Raw genomic sequence first — 15,348 nt, 5'->3', positions numbered from 1 at the left:
TTAGCATGCAAAATAGATAAAGTTGATTGATTTATTTAAATTTAATTTATTTATAAAAAAATTAACTTTATTATTTTCTAAGGGTTTTGTTTTCCATTCATGAAACAGTTTAATTTGAAATAAATTGAAAATATCTGTTGAACATACTCATTTTGTTTCCAAATGTTATTATTATATTGTTTGAGTGAACACCATTTATATATATACCAACAATAAGTGTTATATCTAGGATAGCAAGCTGTCTCAATCACTATAAGAGTAAAAACATAAATTCAATTCGAGTGGAGAAGCACGCTTAGTAGAAAAGAGAAAAGTAAATAAAAAATAAAAAATAATAAAAAATAAAAAATAAAAAAAAAGAAATTTAGGTTGAAATGGGATCATAGCTCTTGATTCTTTAAGAAGAAAAACAATACAAAGTTGGTGCTCAAAATCTTCACCAACTTTCTGAAGCTTTCTTCCAGTTCCCTGCAAATCTAAGTTCTCCCAAAACCAAATAAAGTCTGACAAATTAAATTTCCCTGAAAATTCTGCAGCATCGTGCAACAACTTTCTCACCTCGTTGGCTTCATCTTCATTATTTGAGCACCTTTTGCTCATAGTCATTCTCGATATTACGTTGTGTTAGGATTAATTCAAAATAATATTATAAAAAATCTGTTGAGATTTCAATTTTATTTAGTGCAGATTTTCTGCATAGAATTTGATATTTTTGTTATTAAGATTGATGATTTTTAGGAGTATTTTTAGATTTTATTTAATTCACTTGTAAGCCTATAAATAGGCACATTCTTTTGTTAATTCAATGAAGTGCTCAACATTGTTAATCATCTTGTGCATTTCCATTATTCCTTCCAAAATTTCAACATGGTATCAGAGCCTTAGATCCGAACCTGCATAAGGGAAGTTCCCATGTTGGGTCGTACCCTGGTATCAGAGGAAGAAATTCTTTTTAATTATTGGAGAGAAGTGCTCCAAGAGAACATTGGAGAGATGTGCTCCAAAATAAAAGAAAATGATGAGAAGTGCATCAATATTTGAAGAGAAGTGCCTCAAAAAAAAAATTTGCTAGTTTGATGAGAAGTACATCAATATTTGGTGAGAAGTGCATCAAAATGATGAGTTGAAGAGAGGTGCTTCAACAAAGTTAATTGAAGAGATGTGCTTCAAATGCTAGATTAAAAATTTTAATTGTTAATTATTGTAATAAAAATATTATGTTTGAATTAAGAGAGAATGTTAGGATTAATTCAAAATAATATTATGAAAAATCTGTTGAGATTTTAATTTTATTTAGTGCAGATTTTTTGCATAGAATTTGATATTTTTATTATTAAGATTGATGATTTTTAGGAGTATTTTTAGATCTTATTTGATTCACTTGTAAGCCTATAAATAGGCACATTCTTTTTTTAATTCAATGAAGTGCTAAACATTGTTAATCATCTCGTGCATTTCCATTATTCATTCCAAAATTTCAACACATTACTGGATAGCATTAGAAGCTGTGGTCCGACATCGACAGACTAACCTGAATTTGCTTTCTTTAGCATCAACTTTAAAAAGTGCCTTATTACTGGGAGGAGCTGGTCTAACATTCGACCTCCCAGTAGCTCCTTCAAGCAGATTTTTTTCATGAACTTCCAGTAAGGTCCATAAGCAGCAAAGGCGAAACCAGAGCCACATGTGAGGTAATCTACAGCAGCCATTTTTTGACGATCCAAGAAACAATATTCGTGGGTTTTAAGGAATTCTTTCGCCATCTCTGGGGAAGAAGCAACAACGCAAGGGACAAAGCCGAGGAATAGGTGAATTAAAGGTCCATAGCGAGTTGAAAGCATGTAAAGAGCTTCATGAGGCATTGTAGCGAGGAGATACGTATTGGTTAGGTGGCTTGCAAATCCCACATCGAAAGAAAGGGAAGGGAATAGGGAGTTGTTTGGCTATAAAAGGAGGTTAGCTCCTTAAGTTTTATTCATTCCAAAACTTGTCTTCCAATTCTTAAGTGGGTTAGACAAGTTTCTCTCCTCTCTCAATTTGTATATTTCTTTAGTGAAATATAAATTTAGTAGTGTCCGAGGACGTAGGCAAAATTGGCCGAACCTCGTTAAATTTTGGTATTCTCTTTTATTTATTGCTTTTGTCTTTATTTATTTAATAGCTATTGTTGGACAAAAATATTTTTGGTGGTTATTGTCTAATTAATTACTTCTAGGTAAATTCTGTCTAGGCAAGTGGATTTTAAGTGAGACCATTTGTGACTCCTCCACTTACCTGGGAATTTACTTAGTGTAGTTAGTAAGTACAGTAATTCACAAATTGCTTTTGGTGGAAAAAGCCCAATTTCCACAACAATTGGTATCAGAGCCAAGGTTACTAAGTATTCACTGTGGTTGCAGCATTGTCTGATCTGCCACATAAAAAAGGTTTCCTTGGTTGTGTTCCGCATTTTGAAAATTGTTTTTTATAGCTATTAAATATTTAAAGCAGAAATGACAGACGGAAAGAAAAATACCACACCTGCTACAGCATCAACCTTCGTAAGAAATGCTGTATCAAATGCAAGATTTTCAGTGGAGATTTTCGATGGCACCGGTCATTTCGGCATGTGGCAAAGTGAAGTTCTAGACGCTCTCTTTCAGCAAGGTCTAGATGTTGCTATTGAAGTAGAGAAACCAAACGAGATGGAGGAGAGTGAATGGAAGACCATCAATCGTCTGGCATGTGGTACAATTCAGTCGTGTCTTTCTAGAGAGCAAAAATATGCTTTCTCGAAAGAAACTTCTGCAAACAAATTGTGGAAGGCATTGGAGGAGAAATTTTTGAAGAAAAACAATCAGAATAAACTCTTCATGAAGAAGAAATTGTATCGCTTCGATTATGTCCCTGGTACCACTATGAATGAACACATCACCAAATTTAATCAGTTGGTGGGTGATTTGTTTAATTTGGATGTGATATTTGGAGACGAAGATTTGGCAGTGTTGTTGCTAGCATCTCTTCCAGATGAATTTGAGCATCTTACAACGACTCTAATCTATGGGAATAAAGAGTGACTTTCAGTGAAGTTTGTGCTGATCTTTACAGTCATGAACTGAGAAAGATAGAAAAGAAGGAAAAGGCAACTGAAGTAGAAGCTCTGGTGGTTGGAGGCCGTTCACGAAGCCAAAAGAAAGGGGGAAAGAAAAGTAGATCCCGTTCAAAAACCAGAGTTGAAAAAGATGAGTGTGCCTTTTGTCGTGAGAAAGGTCACTGGAAGAAAGATTGTCCAAAGCTAAAAGCCAAAGGCAAAGCTGTTATTAATTCAAACATAGCTGAGTGTGATGATGAAGACTCAGACTTCTCATTAGTTATCATGGCATCTATAGACAATTCATCAGCAAATTTGACAAGTTCTGGTGAGGTATGGCTGCTAGACTCTGCATGCAGTCATCATATGAGTCCCCATCGAGACTGGTTTTTTGACTTTAAAGAACTTGAAAATGAAGTTGTCTATACTGCAAATAATGTTCCTTGCTTCACAGAAGGGATTGGTTCAATCCGTTTGAAGAATCATGATGGGTCAATCAGGATCCTGACTGATGTTCGATATGTACCAAGTTTGACAAAGAATCTCATTTCAGTGGGAGCCCTAGAATCAAAAGGACTCACTGTAATTGCGAAAGATGGAGTGATGAAAGTCATCTCTGGTGCACTTGTGGTGATGAAAGGAGTTCGGAGAAGGAATAATTTGTATTACTATCAAGGTAATACAATTATTGGATCAATAGCAGCAGTTGTTTCTAGTGATGACAAAGAGTTGGAAACAACCAGATTGTGGCATAGGCGTTTGGGACATGCAGGTGAAAAATCCCAGTGTGCTGTCAGATCAGGGATTATTGAAAGATGTCAAAACCTGCAAGTTGGACTTCTGTGAGCATTGTACCAAAGGAAAGCAGACAAGAGTGAAATTTGGCACCGGAATCCATAATACCAAGGGTATTTTGGACTATGTTCACTCTGATGTATGGGGACCCTCTACAACAGCTTCTTTGAGTGGTAAACACTATTATGTGACCTTTGTTGATGATTACTCTCGAAGGGTTTGGGTGTATACTTTGAAGTCAAAAGATGAAGTGCTAGGAGTTTTCCTTAAATGGAAAAAACTGGTGGAAACTCAGACTGGCAGACGCATCAAATGTCTCCGAACAGACAATGGAGGAGAATACAAAAATGATGCTTTTGATAAAATCTGTGCAGATGAAGGCATTGTTCGACACTTCACAGTTAGAAATACACCGCAGCAGAATGGGGTGGCAGAACGCATGAACCGAACGTTGCTGGAGAAAGTTCGGTGTATGTTGTCTAATGCTGGGTTACACAAGAAATTTTGGGCTGAGGCTTTGTCATATGCGTGCCATCTCATTAATCGATTACCATCAACTGCTATTGGTGGCAAAACACCTATAGAGGTATGGTGTGGAGAACCTGCTAATGATTATGATTCCTTACGTGTATTTGGTTCCACTGCATATTATCATGTTAAGGAATCAAAGCTAGATCCAAGAGCTAAGAAAGCCATTTTCATGGGGATAAGCACCGGTGTTAAAGGCTATCGACTATGGTGTACAGAATCAAAGAAAATAATCTTTAGCAGAGATGTCACTTTTGATGAATCTACCATGTTAAAAAAGGTGACAGTAGAGCAACCAGATGGTACTCCACAACAGGTGGAGGATACTCCCAAACAGGTGGAGTTTGATAGAAAAATCCCAGTGGCAAGTACTGAACCTGCAGAAATTCCTGAGGTAGAAGGAGGTTGAGATGAAGAAGAGGTTCAACTCCAAGAACCTCCACAGCAACTTGAGTCAATTGCACTTGATAGGCCAAGGAGAGTTATAAGAAAGCCTGCTCGTTTTGATGATATGGTGGCCTATGCATCTCCAATTGCAGATGATAGCATTCCATCCACTTTCAATGAAGCTGTCAAAAGTTCAGAAGAAGTAAAGTGGAGAAAAGCTATGGAAGATGAAATGAAGTCCCTTTATAAGAATCAGACGTGGAACTTAGTTGATCCACCAAAGGGAAAGAAGGCAATTGGATGCAAATGGGTATATGCAAAGAAAGATGGATTTCCTGACAGAGACAGTGTTCACTATAAGGCAAGGTTGGTAGCTAAAGGCTACGCTCAGACGGAGGGAATTGATTATAATGAAGTATTTTCTCCAGTTGTAAAACATTCCTCCATTCGGATTTTGTTAGCCTTGGTAGCACAGTTTGATTTGGAACTAGTTCAATTGGATGTAAAAACTGCATTTTTACATGGAGATCTGGAAGAGGAAATCTATATGACTCAGCCAGAAGGATTCAAGGTTGTTGGAAAGGAAAATATGGTATGCAAACTTGAAAAATCGCTTTATGGATTGAAGCAATCTCCGAGGCAGTGGTACAAGCGATTTGATAAGTTTATGCAAAGGCAGAAGTACACAAGAAGCAAATACGATCATTGTGTGTATTTGCGCAAGCTACAAGATGGCTCTTTCATTTATCTACTTTTGTATGTTGATGATATGCTAATAGCTTCAAAGAATAAACAAGAAATTGAGAATTTGAAGAATCAGTTGAATCAAGAATTTGAAATGAAAGATCTGGGCGAAGCAAAAAGGATTCTCGGCATGGAGATAACCAGAGATAGGAAATTGGGGAGACTTTGTCTGAATCAGAAGCAATATCTGAGAAAAATACTAAAGCGTTTTGGTATGGATGACAAAACCAAACCTGTTAGTACACCTCTTGCTCCTCATTTCAAACTCAGTGCAGCTCAGTCGCCAAAAAATGATGCAGAACTGGAATACATGTCAAGAGTTCCCTATGCAAATGCTGTAGGTAGCTTGATGTATGCTATGGTGTGTACAAGACCTGACATTTCACAGGCAGTTGGAGTTGTGAGCAGATACATGCATGATCCTGGCAAGGAGCATTGGCAAGCTGTGAAATGGATTCTGCGGTACCTTCAGAACACCGTGGATGTTGGATTGATTTTTGAGCAGGATAAGAATAGTGGTCAACGCATAGTCGGATACTGTGATTCTGATTATGCCGGTGATTTGGATAAACGTCGATCAACTACTGGTTATGTGTTTACTCTTGCAAAAGCACCAGTTAGTTGGAAGTCTACTTTACAGTCAACAGTGGCTTTGTCTACAACAGAGGCAGAGTACATGGCAGTTACAGAGGCTGTTAAGGAGGCAATTTGGCTTCAAGGATTTCTTGATGAATTGGGAATTAGGCAAAACAACATTGTTGTACATTGCGATAGTCAAAGTGCTATTCACTTGGCAAAGAACCAAGTTTATCATGCAAGGACGAAGCATATCGATGTTCGATTTCATTTTGTCAGAGAAATTCTGGAGGAAAGACAGGTTCAACTCCAGAAGATTCAGACTGCTGAAAATCCTGCTGATATGTTGACAAAAGTGGTGACAGCTGTCAAGTTCAAACATTGTTTGGACTTGATTAATATTGTTAAAAATTGAAGCTTGGCATTGCCAAGCACATTTGAAGACATTACAACTTTGTGAGAGAAAGAGCAGAAGCTTGCATTGGTGGGATTTTCGCCAAGGTGGAGATTATTGGTTAGGTGGCTTGCAAATCCCACATCGAAAGAAAGGGAAGGGAATAGGGAGTTGTTTGGCTATAAAAGGAGGTTAGCTCCTTAAGTTTTATTCATTCCAAAACTTGTCTTCCAATTCTTAAGTGGGTTAGACAAGTTTCTCTCCTCTCTCAATTTGTATATTTCTTTAGTGAAATATAAATTTAGTAGTGTCCGAGGACGTAGGCAAAATTGGCCGAACCTCGTTAAATTTTGGTATTCTCTTTTATTTATTGCTTTTGTCTTTATTTATTTAATAGCTATTGTTGGGCAAAAATATTTTTGGTGGTTATTGTCTAATTAATTACTTCTAGGTAAATTCTGTCTAGGCAAGTGGATTTTAAGTGAGACCATTTGTGACTCCTCCACTTACCTGGGAATTTACTTAGTGTAGTTAGTAAGTACAGTAATTCACAAATTGCTTTTGGTGGAAAAAGCCCAATTTCCACAACAATACGGACCATCCAATCGTTCACTCGCTTAGTCAGTCTGAGTAGGTGCCCCTTTTGCTGCTGTAATTCATGGAGATGTCCAATGATTGGTAGAGCTGGTGGGCTCGGTGGAAGATGGCTTGTGGCTCGAATTTTTTTAGTATTGCTCTAAATGCAGCCATGGATGCTAGCCATATGAGAAAAAGTATTATGAACTCTTGGAAATAAGCCATGTTTGGATCTTCCGGATTTAATTGAACAAGACAAGGTATCTGAGAGCTGTTTATTACTAGAAATGTCCCTTGATGCGCTGCAAGAATCAGCGGAGGGGCATGTCAAAGAAAATGATTTACTGAAAAGCAAATTAATAATAATGATTACATTTGTCAATCCACCATTGGTTTGTCACTCCATGTACGACATCTACATAGAATCACGATTGTATTATATAATTTTCCATTAGTTGTGAGTAGAATATATAAACTGCAGGTATCAAGCAATTTCTTTTGTTAATTTTCTGAAACAAATAATTTAGTTGACTCTAAATGAATGCTACATATGTTTATATATATTGGTTAGGTTTAGACACTTTCTATTGTACATAAAATATATGTCTCCTATGCATATTATATTGCAAGTTGTGACTATGTAAATTCTAAGTATTGACTCTAAGTGTGTGGGTATATATATATAGAGAGAGAGAGGTTAGCTTTAAACAATTTGTATTGTACATATATGTCTCTTATGCATATTATATTAGTTGTGACAATTTGTGTTGTACATTTTGTATTGTGTTGTACATATATGTCTCTTATGCAAATTAATATGAAATCTAGGTATCAACTTGTTTCTTTCGTTGATTTTCTATTACGAATAATTTTTGTTGACTCTAATTGATTGCTACATGCATGTATTGGTTATTAGACAAATTTTTATTGCACATAAAATATGTTCGTTATGCATATTATATTGCAAGCTATGAGTATAGAATATTATCTCTAGGTATCAATCTCTTTCTATTGTTAATTATTTTGTCATAAATAATTTAGTTAATTTACATATATATATATATATATATATATATATATATATAAACAATTTCTATTATGCAGAAAATGTCTCTTATTCATATTATATTGCAAGTTATGAGTAGAATATAAACTCTAGATATTTCTTTCATTGATTTTTTTGTTACAGATAATCTATTTAACTGTAAGTGAGGAGTACATGTTTGTATGTATGTTGTAAATATTATGATTTTTTATTTTCAAAACCTTTTCTATCAAATTGAGCTTAAATCTTGAATCAAAATTAAAAACCTTAAATTGAAAATTGACTATTGTAATTGTATGTTATATTTAATTATTACTTGATTATATAATTATATTTGTTTTGGGTAAATTTGCTTTCAAATTTGAGTCATAGGATGTATTTGGACTTAATTAATTCAAAATTAGATGTTGAAAGACAAGTTAGATAAAAAAAATAAAAACAAAAAGAAGTTATTGGACTACTGAAAATTTAAAAAAAAAAAGTCTTATTTCTGCCATTAAATGAAAATATAACGGACTAAATAATAAAATGTGAAGACTAAACTGCTAAATATTATAGAATATTCTGATTGGTTTTCTCACTTACGTGAAAAGTGAGAAGTCTCGAGTTTGAGCACTCTCGATCATAAGTGTTTTCACAAATTTAGTGAATCTATAGGATATTATAGGATGTAACTCATATATAGCCCATTGAAGCTCCTATGTGTCAATATATATATATATATATATATATATATGGTTAATTCAACTATATGTTAATCCTAATTCAAGAAAGAAAATCTTGAAATAGATTATCATGGATTATCATAATTTTAGTTTAATATCTTATACATAAACTTATACCATAATTAATTGTAAGCAACCTAACTTGCAAAGTTGAAAATGTAAGTCTTTTATGATTATTTTTTATTTTCTTCAAATTTCGAAATTTCTTTATTGTTTAGGAATGAGATCCCTCCTTCATTTTATAATTATATATTATTATCATGTTGTTTATTTATTTATTTATTTATTTTGAGTATTGGGGAGGGAGATTCAAACCTGAATCTATTATCAGGTCATATATACACTTATTACTAGGTCATGCCTTAGTGTGCTTGTTTATTTAACTTAATCTATTTAATCTATATAATTATTTTAATTCAACCTGTATTTGTTGTCCCATTAATCTTTGTATCAGATTCTATTTCATTTGTATGATTGCAGTGATTATATTCACAATCACATATAAACACAATTCATAGAAAAGTAATTTATTGTTAATTAGAAGTTTTATGTAAATAACTCAACTTGTATTATCTTAATAACTTAAATATTTTAAAGTAGGAGTACATAAAACGAGTGCAAACAATAACCCATTAAACAAACATCAATTCCATATTTGTTCAGAGACCAACACTCCTTATGGATATATATGTGTGTATTCAGCCAACATCTTATTTTAATTTAACTATTTTAAACTACGAATACCAAAAACGAGTACAAACAATATAAAAAAACACCAATTCCATATTTATTCAGAGACCAACGCAGCTTATGGATAGGTGTGTGTGTGAAAGGAGCTCAAAGGCCGGTATATGCTTTCAAAGAATGGTGCTGCTTGTGACCTTCAGGGGTACCAAAGAAATGAAGCAGACCAATGTGATCGAAGGGTTTATACATTAATGGATGATCATCATCAACAAATTCTTCTGGCACTTGCATTATTCCTTTGACAAATGAGAATAGGCCAACTGAGAGTCTTTTCTCCTTACTTTTTATTGTCACTCTATGATCACAACCATCAATCCTATCATTGCTCCATCCCTATCATCAAATTCAAACACTCATCACAACTAATTGATTTATATAATACTCATTCCGTCAAATAATTTTTATCCTGATTTAATTTGCATATAAATTAAGAAAATTTAGTTAACATGATTAAACTATAATTTTTACTTTGTTTTTTTTCTAATATACCCTTATTTTAATATCCATTTGAAATTAAACGATCCATATTAAATCGTTCTTGAATACTAAATATCGTCTTTTATCAAATTTATTAAATGGCCTCTAGAATTATGATGCAATTTATTAATATAAAATATAGTTCGATAGTTACTGAAACTTTTAGTCCCTTACCATGATTCCTTCGCCTGCCAAGACTAAAAAATCTGAAGAAGCTAAGTGAACATCAAGCCACTCTCCATTCTTTGGTTTAATTTGCAAAGCACTAACATCATTCTGATGAAGTATGGTAAGGAAACTTTTGTCCATATGAGGGTGCAATCCCTGTTTGGTTTCATTTTCTTGAGGAACTATATAGTTCAAAAATCGGGAAAAGTAAGTGGTTGATTCCATATGGGACTCATAGTACTTCTCCATCCCATAACCATCGAAGATCATCTTCACCACCATTTTATGTAGCTCTTCCACTGTCTTTGTGTATGAATGAACAATTTTGCTATCAAATAAAACAGAAAATAATTAAATTTTGAAAAATATTAGAACCGAAGCTAGCTAAAAATTAAAAAAATCTCACCAGAAATTATTATTGCCATTAGGCCACATGGTTTTTGTGAAATCTTGAATTCCTTCGAGAGTTTCTGCACGAGTGATTGCCATGGATTCAATGAAAGATCGGTCGGGTACATGTTCGATAAACCCAGTGAAAGGTACATCAGAAACATTTTTCCTTTTGGTCTCAAGAGGAAGGTCAAACAATTCTTCTAGTACGTTAAACAAGTCTGCATGTAGTTGAAGGGGAACATTATCATAAACAGCTACGAAGCATCCATACTCCTCTAGTGCTTTCAAAACATCCTTGCATTTGCTCACCCAACCACTAGTTCCTGCAGCCTCCAAGTTTTCACTTGCGAAGTCTATCACAGGAAGCTTGGAGTTGGACAAAGAACCCATAGATAAAATTATAAAATTATATTATGATGAAGGATAGAACAAAATAGAGAGGAAAAACCCTACTTTTTGTGATTCTCAAAGCTCTTTGTAGTCTTAGTATTTATAGACTAAATCCTAAATTAAATAATATGAAATAATTAAGAATCCAAGGACTTGGAATAAATAAAAATAGTCTTCCTATTAATATTGATCGAGCCATTAAAAAACAATTACCTTACGGTTCACTAGAGAAGCAAGCCACACATGAATACGAAGCTTGCCTTGAGCCAAGCCACAATTTCCCATTCAGGACTAGTTTGGTTTAATGATTCATACCAACTAGTGGCTGATGGTTCATAGAAGTTAGCTGTTTATTGTTCGTGTTCAGTAAAATTTAGTAGTGGTTACTGTTAAAATATAAATGATTATTATAAATGTAACTATTTTTATATATTATGATGTACAAGTATATACTTCATCTGTTTTCTTTATTTACAAAAAATTTCCTTTTTAGGTGTATTTTTTATATAAAGAATTTTACTCAAAATAGTAATTTTGAGATGCAAGCCAAGTTTAAAAAACTAGAATGTCATTGGGAGTGTATGTGTTTGTTTTAAGATTGAAGCCCAACAATGAAGGAAAGTGGCATACAAAAATATTATTCTCAGCATTTAATGTACACGTGTTTCAAAGGACAAGTTATCAACTCACCTTTTCATTTCATTTTAAAGTAATAGCGGTCATTTTTATAATTTGGCCACAAAATTAAAGTTCTGATATTAAAAGTCAAAATAATGGCATGTAAACATAAAGTTAACCCTTATTTGTATGTTTGATGAATATATGTCCACTTTTATCATTGTAAATTTAGCCACAACTGTTGACGTTAGGAACGAATATATGTTATGCTCAGTTAAGTTTTGAAAACAGTCACGTTTTATTTTTAAAAGTGCAGGTGTGTTTTGATTAATGACAAAAGAGGGAAATTAGAGTTTGTTTGTAGTACTTATGCACTTTTTCAATAGTTTTGGTTTCTCTGTGTTAATTAACAGTTGTCAACTTATGGAAGCCACTTCCATTTTGTGGCATTGTTATTAATAATTATGCACTTTTTCAGTGGTTTTTGTTTCTCTGTGTCAATTAATGGTTGTGAACTTCTCTAAATTTGTAGCCTTTTTTATTATTAATCTTGCAATTTTGTAAACCATTTTGTGGCCTTATTATTATTAGTTTTGTAATTTTTTAATAGTTATTGTTTTCTGTATTACGTAACGGTTGTGAACTTTTGTAAGCCACTTTATGACCTTTGTTGTTGATCTTGCACTTTTTTAAAATACAGTAATTTTTTTTTTTCAAATCCTTGTTATGGTTGAATTCTTTTGTAAGTCATTTTATGGCCTTCTATTAATACTTAATAGTAGTTGTGAACTATTGTAAGTTATTTTGTGACCTTATTATGATCAGTTGTGCACTTTTTCAAATCATTATAATGATTGTATTCTTTTGCAATCCACTTTGTAGTCTTATTATTATTTGTTGTACACTTTTCAAAATGTGAATTTGCCAAACATTTTGTTAGATTGTACATTTTTTAAAAAACTTATCACTTCAAACTCATACTAAAACTAGTTTAGTACTCACCTTCAAATTAAAACTTGTCAAGAGGTCAAATACAGTAATTATCATTTTTAAGAAAGGCATAAGTATATGAATATAAATTAATAAGACAAAATAAAAAGATTAAAAATTGAGAAAATAATTAATCTCATTAATTTAGATCAGATCAAGGAAACTTGGATAAAAAAACGAAAAAACAAAAATACATATTTAAAGAACAAACTCTTAAAACTAAATGTAGCTAACCATTTGAAGACATAAGTTTAGAATCTATCAATTTTTTTCGTTTTTTGAGTAGGTATTATATAAAACGTCCACATTCTAATAAAATTTGATAGAGTGAATAAAGAAAGTTTAAAGTGACGCTCAAATGATGCAAGTAGGTAATAAATATACTTCTTGGAACTGCCTTTTGTATCGTCTATTTTTTCCATAATTAATGAAGAAATGAAGGACATTAAAATTTCATTTAACTAACTTTCTTAATTCAAGAACTTTTTATGTTTTCTCTAAATAAAGAGAACAGAGAGAGTATATCTTTTTAACTTAATGTGAATATATTATTTTTTATTTTAGTGTATTACATAAATAAAAATATTAACTAATTTTTAAAATAATGTTTAAGAAAAATTTTAAATAAATTATATATGACATTCGGACCCTGCAAAGCAATCCTAATTTCCCCATATATGAAAAAGAGGAAAACTAATCATGAGATGTGTTTTTTGATGGAATAACCTAGAGAGTTGAAAGAACTCTGTTGTTAAACTTGGTGACCTCCTGGGAAGTTCCCCATTACACCTACGGGATAAAACCATGCGGATCTTGTCAATCAAGTATGGGATGGAATTAACTTAATACAAAGCGGATGATTCCTCTAGTGGTTGGAGTTGGGCATGATAATTTTATAGGAAACGTGTCAATTCATATCATAGGGCTTAAATTTGACTATTTGAATTTTATATTAATGATTTCAATTTTAAAATTGGATTTGTTTTAAGCCTTAATTTAGAAATGGGAGAAATTGATTTAATTTTGACTAAATTGATTTTTAATTGGACTATTGAAAATAAATTTAATTGATTTTGACTAATTAATTTAATTAGACTTGACCTATTTGGAATTGTTTTGTTTTAGCTGTGGAACGTAAAATTTAATTGTAAAGGTAGGTTTAAATTAATTTTTACTTGGTGAAAAAAAGAAAAACAGCCTTGCACGCCAATTTTTTGACTAATAGCTAAATAATTAATAAAAAAAAATTAAACTAAACCTAGCGCCTGCCAGAGGGGAAAAAAGGGACGCATGGATACGAAGCTTGCCGTGAGCCAACATTTTCCAATTTATTACTTTAAACTTCACTTTTTTTTTTTTTTTTTTTTTTTTTTAAGATATATGGGAGGCCCAACGGTGACAACTTTTTATGATAAAGATGATTCGAACTCGAGATCTTTAATTCACTGTACCTTTTACAAGAGGTAGGAAGACCAATCAAACTACACTTGATTGACACCTTGAACTTCATTTTCTATAATAATATCACTCCTTGTTACGTTAAAATGAGCTATTTTAAGATTATTGGCTTTTATATATAAAATATTATTATCATTTAATATGTGGTTTTTTAAAAAAAAATTAATTTGATATGTGGTTGATACGATTTTTGAAACAATGATTTATATGTTTTTTTAACTATTTAATAAGTATTTAATCGATATAATTTTATAAAGTGAGGTGCTTAATAAGCCAAGCTAAATATTTAATAAATTCAATTTTATAAGTTGAAGTATTTAATAGATCAAAATAAAAAATTAGGAGTGGCACATGGTAAATTTATATATTTATATATTTGAATTATGTTTGAAAAGTACATGGTTTTTTTATGAAACGTACAAGGATAAATTTATATATTTGAATTATGTTTGAATTATTTGCAAGTAAATTATGTTTGAATTTCATTTATTAACAAGTAATGCTTTTATATATATAAAAAATTTCCATTTCTTCTGCTCATTGCAAGCTTCTGAACAGAATTGCTACCATAATTTTTATTTTCTTGTTTTTTTCATTTTCTTTCTTTTGTGTATTGTAAATCAATTCAAAAATTTAGAACCAATTGCATGTATTCCAATTCAAAATAATAAAAAAATATATGTTACTTTCATATTAATTAAAGGTCAAAGGTCAAACTAATTAACTTTTATGTAGTCTGTGGATTTCGATTTACTATTGTTAATTTACTCTTTCAACTTTATAAATTTAATTATAGATAGAGTCATTGATTTGATCAACTATAATTTATTGAAGGTTTATTTTACTTTTTAATTTTATAAATTTAATTATAAATTGAGTTATTAATGTGATCACTAGCCAAATGGTCAGCTACAGAATTAGTTTCGCGATAAACATGATGAAGAGAGAACTCCCAATCACGAACTAAAAAACTCTAAATATCCATGACAAGAGCTTTCAAAAGATGAGCAAGATGTAGATCAGAATGGACTAACCGTATAGCCTCTAAGTAGATATAGACAATTGAGAATCGATTTTGTTTAACCGCAGTAATACTTTAGAAAAAAAAACGTAAGCAATACTAGTAAATAGTTGGCTGTTGTATATTTTTTGAAAAAAACTTAACTATTCATTAATAATAAATATAAATTGAGTACATCATAATATTCATATAGAAATCAGTAATGTAAATATAAAAAATTGAAATCTTCTGTCTGGAGATATTTTT

At 32.0% G+C, this 15,348-nt stretch overlaps 1 protein-coding gene and 1 pseudogene across 1 annotated transcript; both read right to left on the bottom strand.

Moving 5' to 3' along the window:
• Window positions 1-243: 243 nt before the first annotated feature.
• On the bottom strand, window positions 244-7,349 carry LOC149498071 (3,9-dihydroxypterocarpan 6A-monooxygenase-like; annotated as a pseudogene).
• Window positions 7,350-9,384: 2,035 nt separating this feature from the next.
• LOC105634760 (putative 2-oxoglutarate-dependent dioxygenase AOP1) lies at window positions 9,385-11,068 on the bottom strand. Its single transcript, XM_037635369.2, has 3 exons — window positions 10,639-11,068; window positions 10,239-10,560; window positions 9,385-9,920 (listed from the first exon to the last, which is right to left on the bottom strand). Exons 1-3 carry the CDS (start codon window positions 11,013-11,015, stop codon window positions 9,678-9,680), a joined length of 942 nt encoding a protein of 313 aa, XP_037491297.2. The 5' UTR covers window positions 11,016-11,068; the 3' UTR covers window positions 9,385-9,677.
• Between the last annotated feature and the right edge of the window lie 4,280 nt (window positions 11,069-15,348).

The sequence above is a fragment of the Jatropha curcas genome, chromosome 2 (assembly GCF_041381405.1).
Source record: "Jatropha curcas cultivar XTBG-Jc1 chromosome 2, XTBG_Jcur_1.0, whole genome shotgun sequence".
In the NCBI taxonomy this organism is placed as follows: Eukaryota; Viridiplantae; Streptophyta; class Magnoliopsida; order Malpighiales; family Euphorbiaceae; genus Jatropha; species Jatropha curcas.
This window is presented reverse-complemented; position numbering and strand designations above follow the sequence as displayed.

What these genes read in the sequence shown, in the direction of transcription:
- LOC105634760 (XM_037635369.2), bottom strand. Translation starts at nt 11,015, where the DNA reads ATGGGTTCTTTGTCCAACTCCAAGCTTCCTGTGATAGACTTCGCAAGT. An exon ending in AATGGCAATAATAATTTCTG is followed by an intron (nt 10,561 to 10,638) that starts GTGAGATTTTTT and finishes TTTATTTGATAG; the next exon opens with CAAAATTGTTCATTCATACA. An exon ending in TGGCAGGCGAAGGAATCATG is followed by an intron (nt 9,921 to 10,238) that starts GTAAGGGACTAA and finishes ATTTGATGATAG; the next exon opens with GGATGGAGCAATGATAGGAT.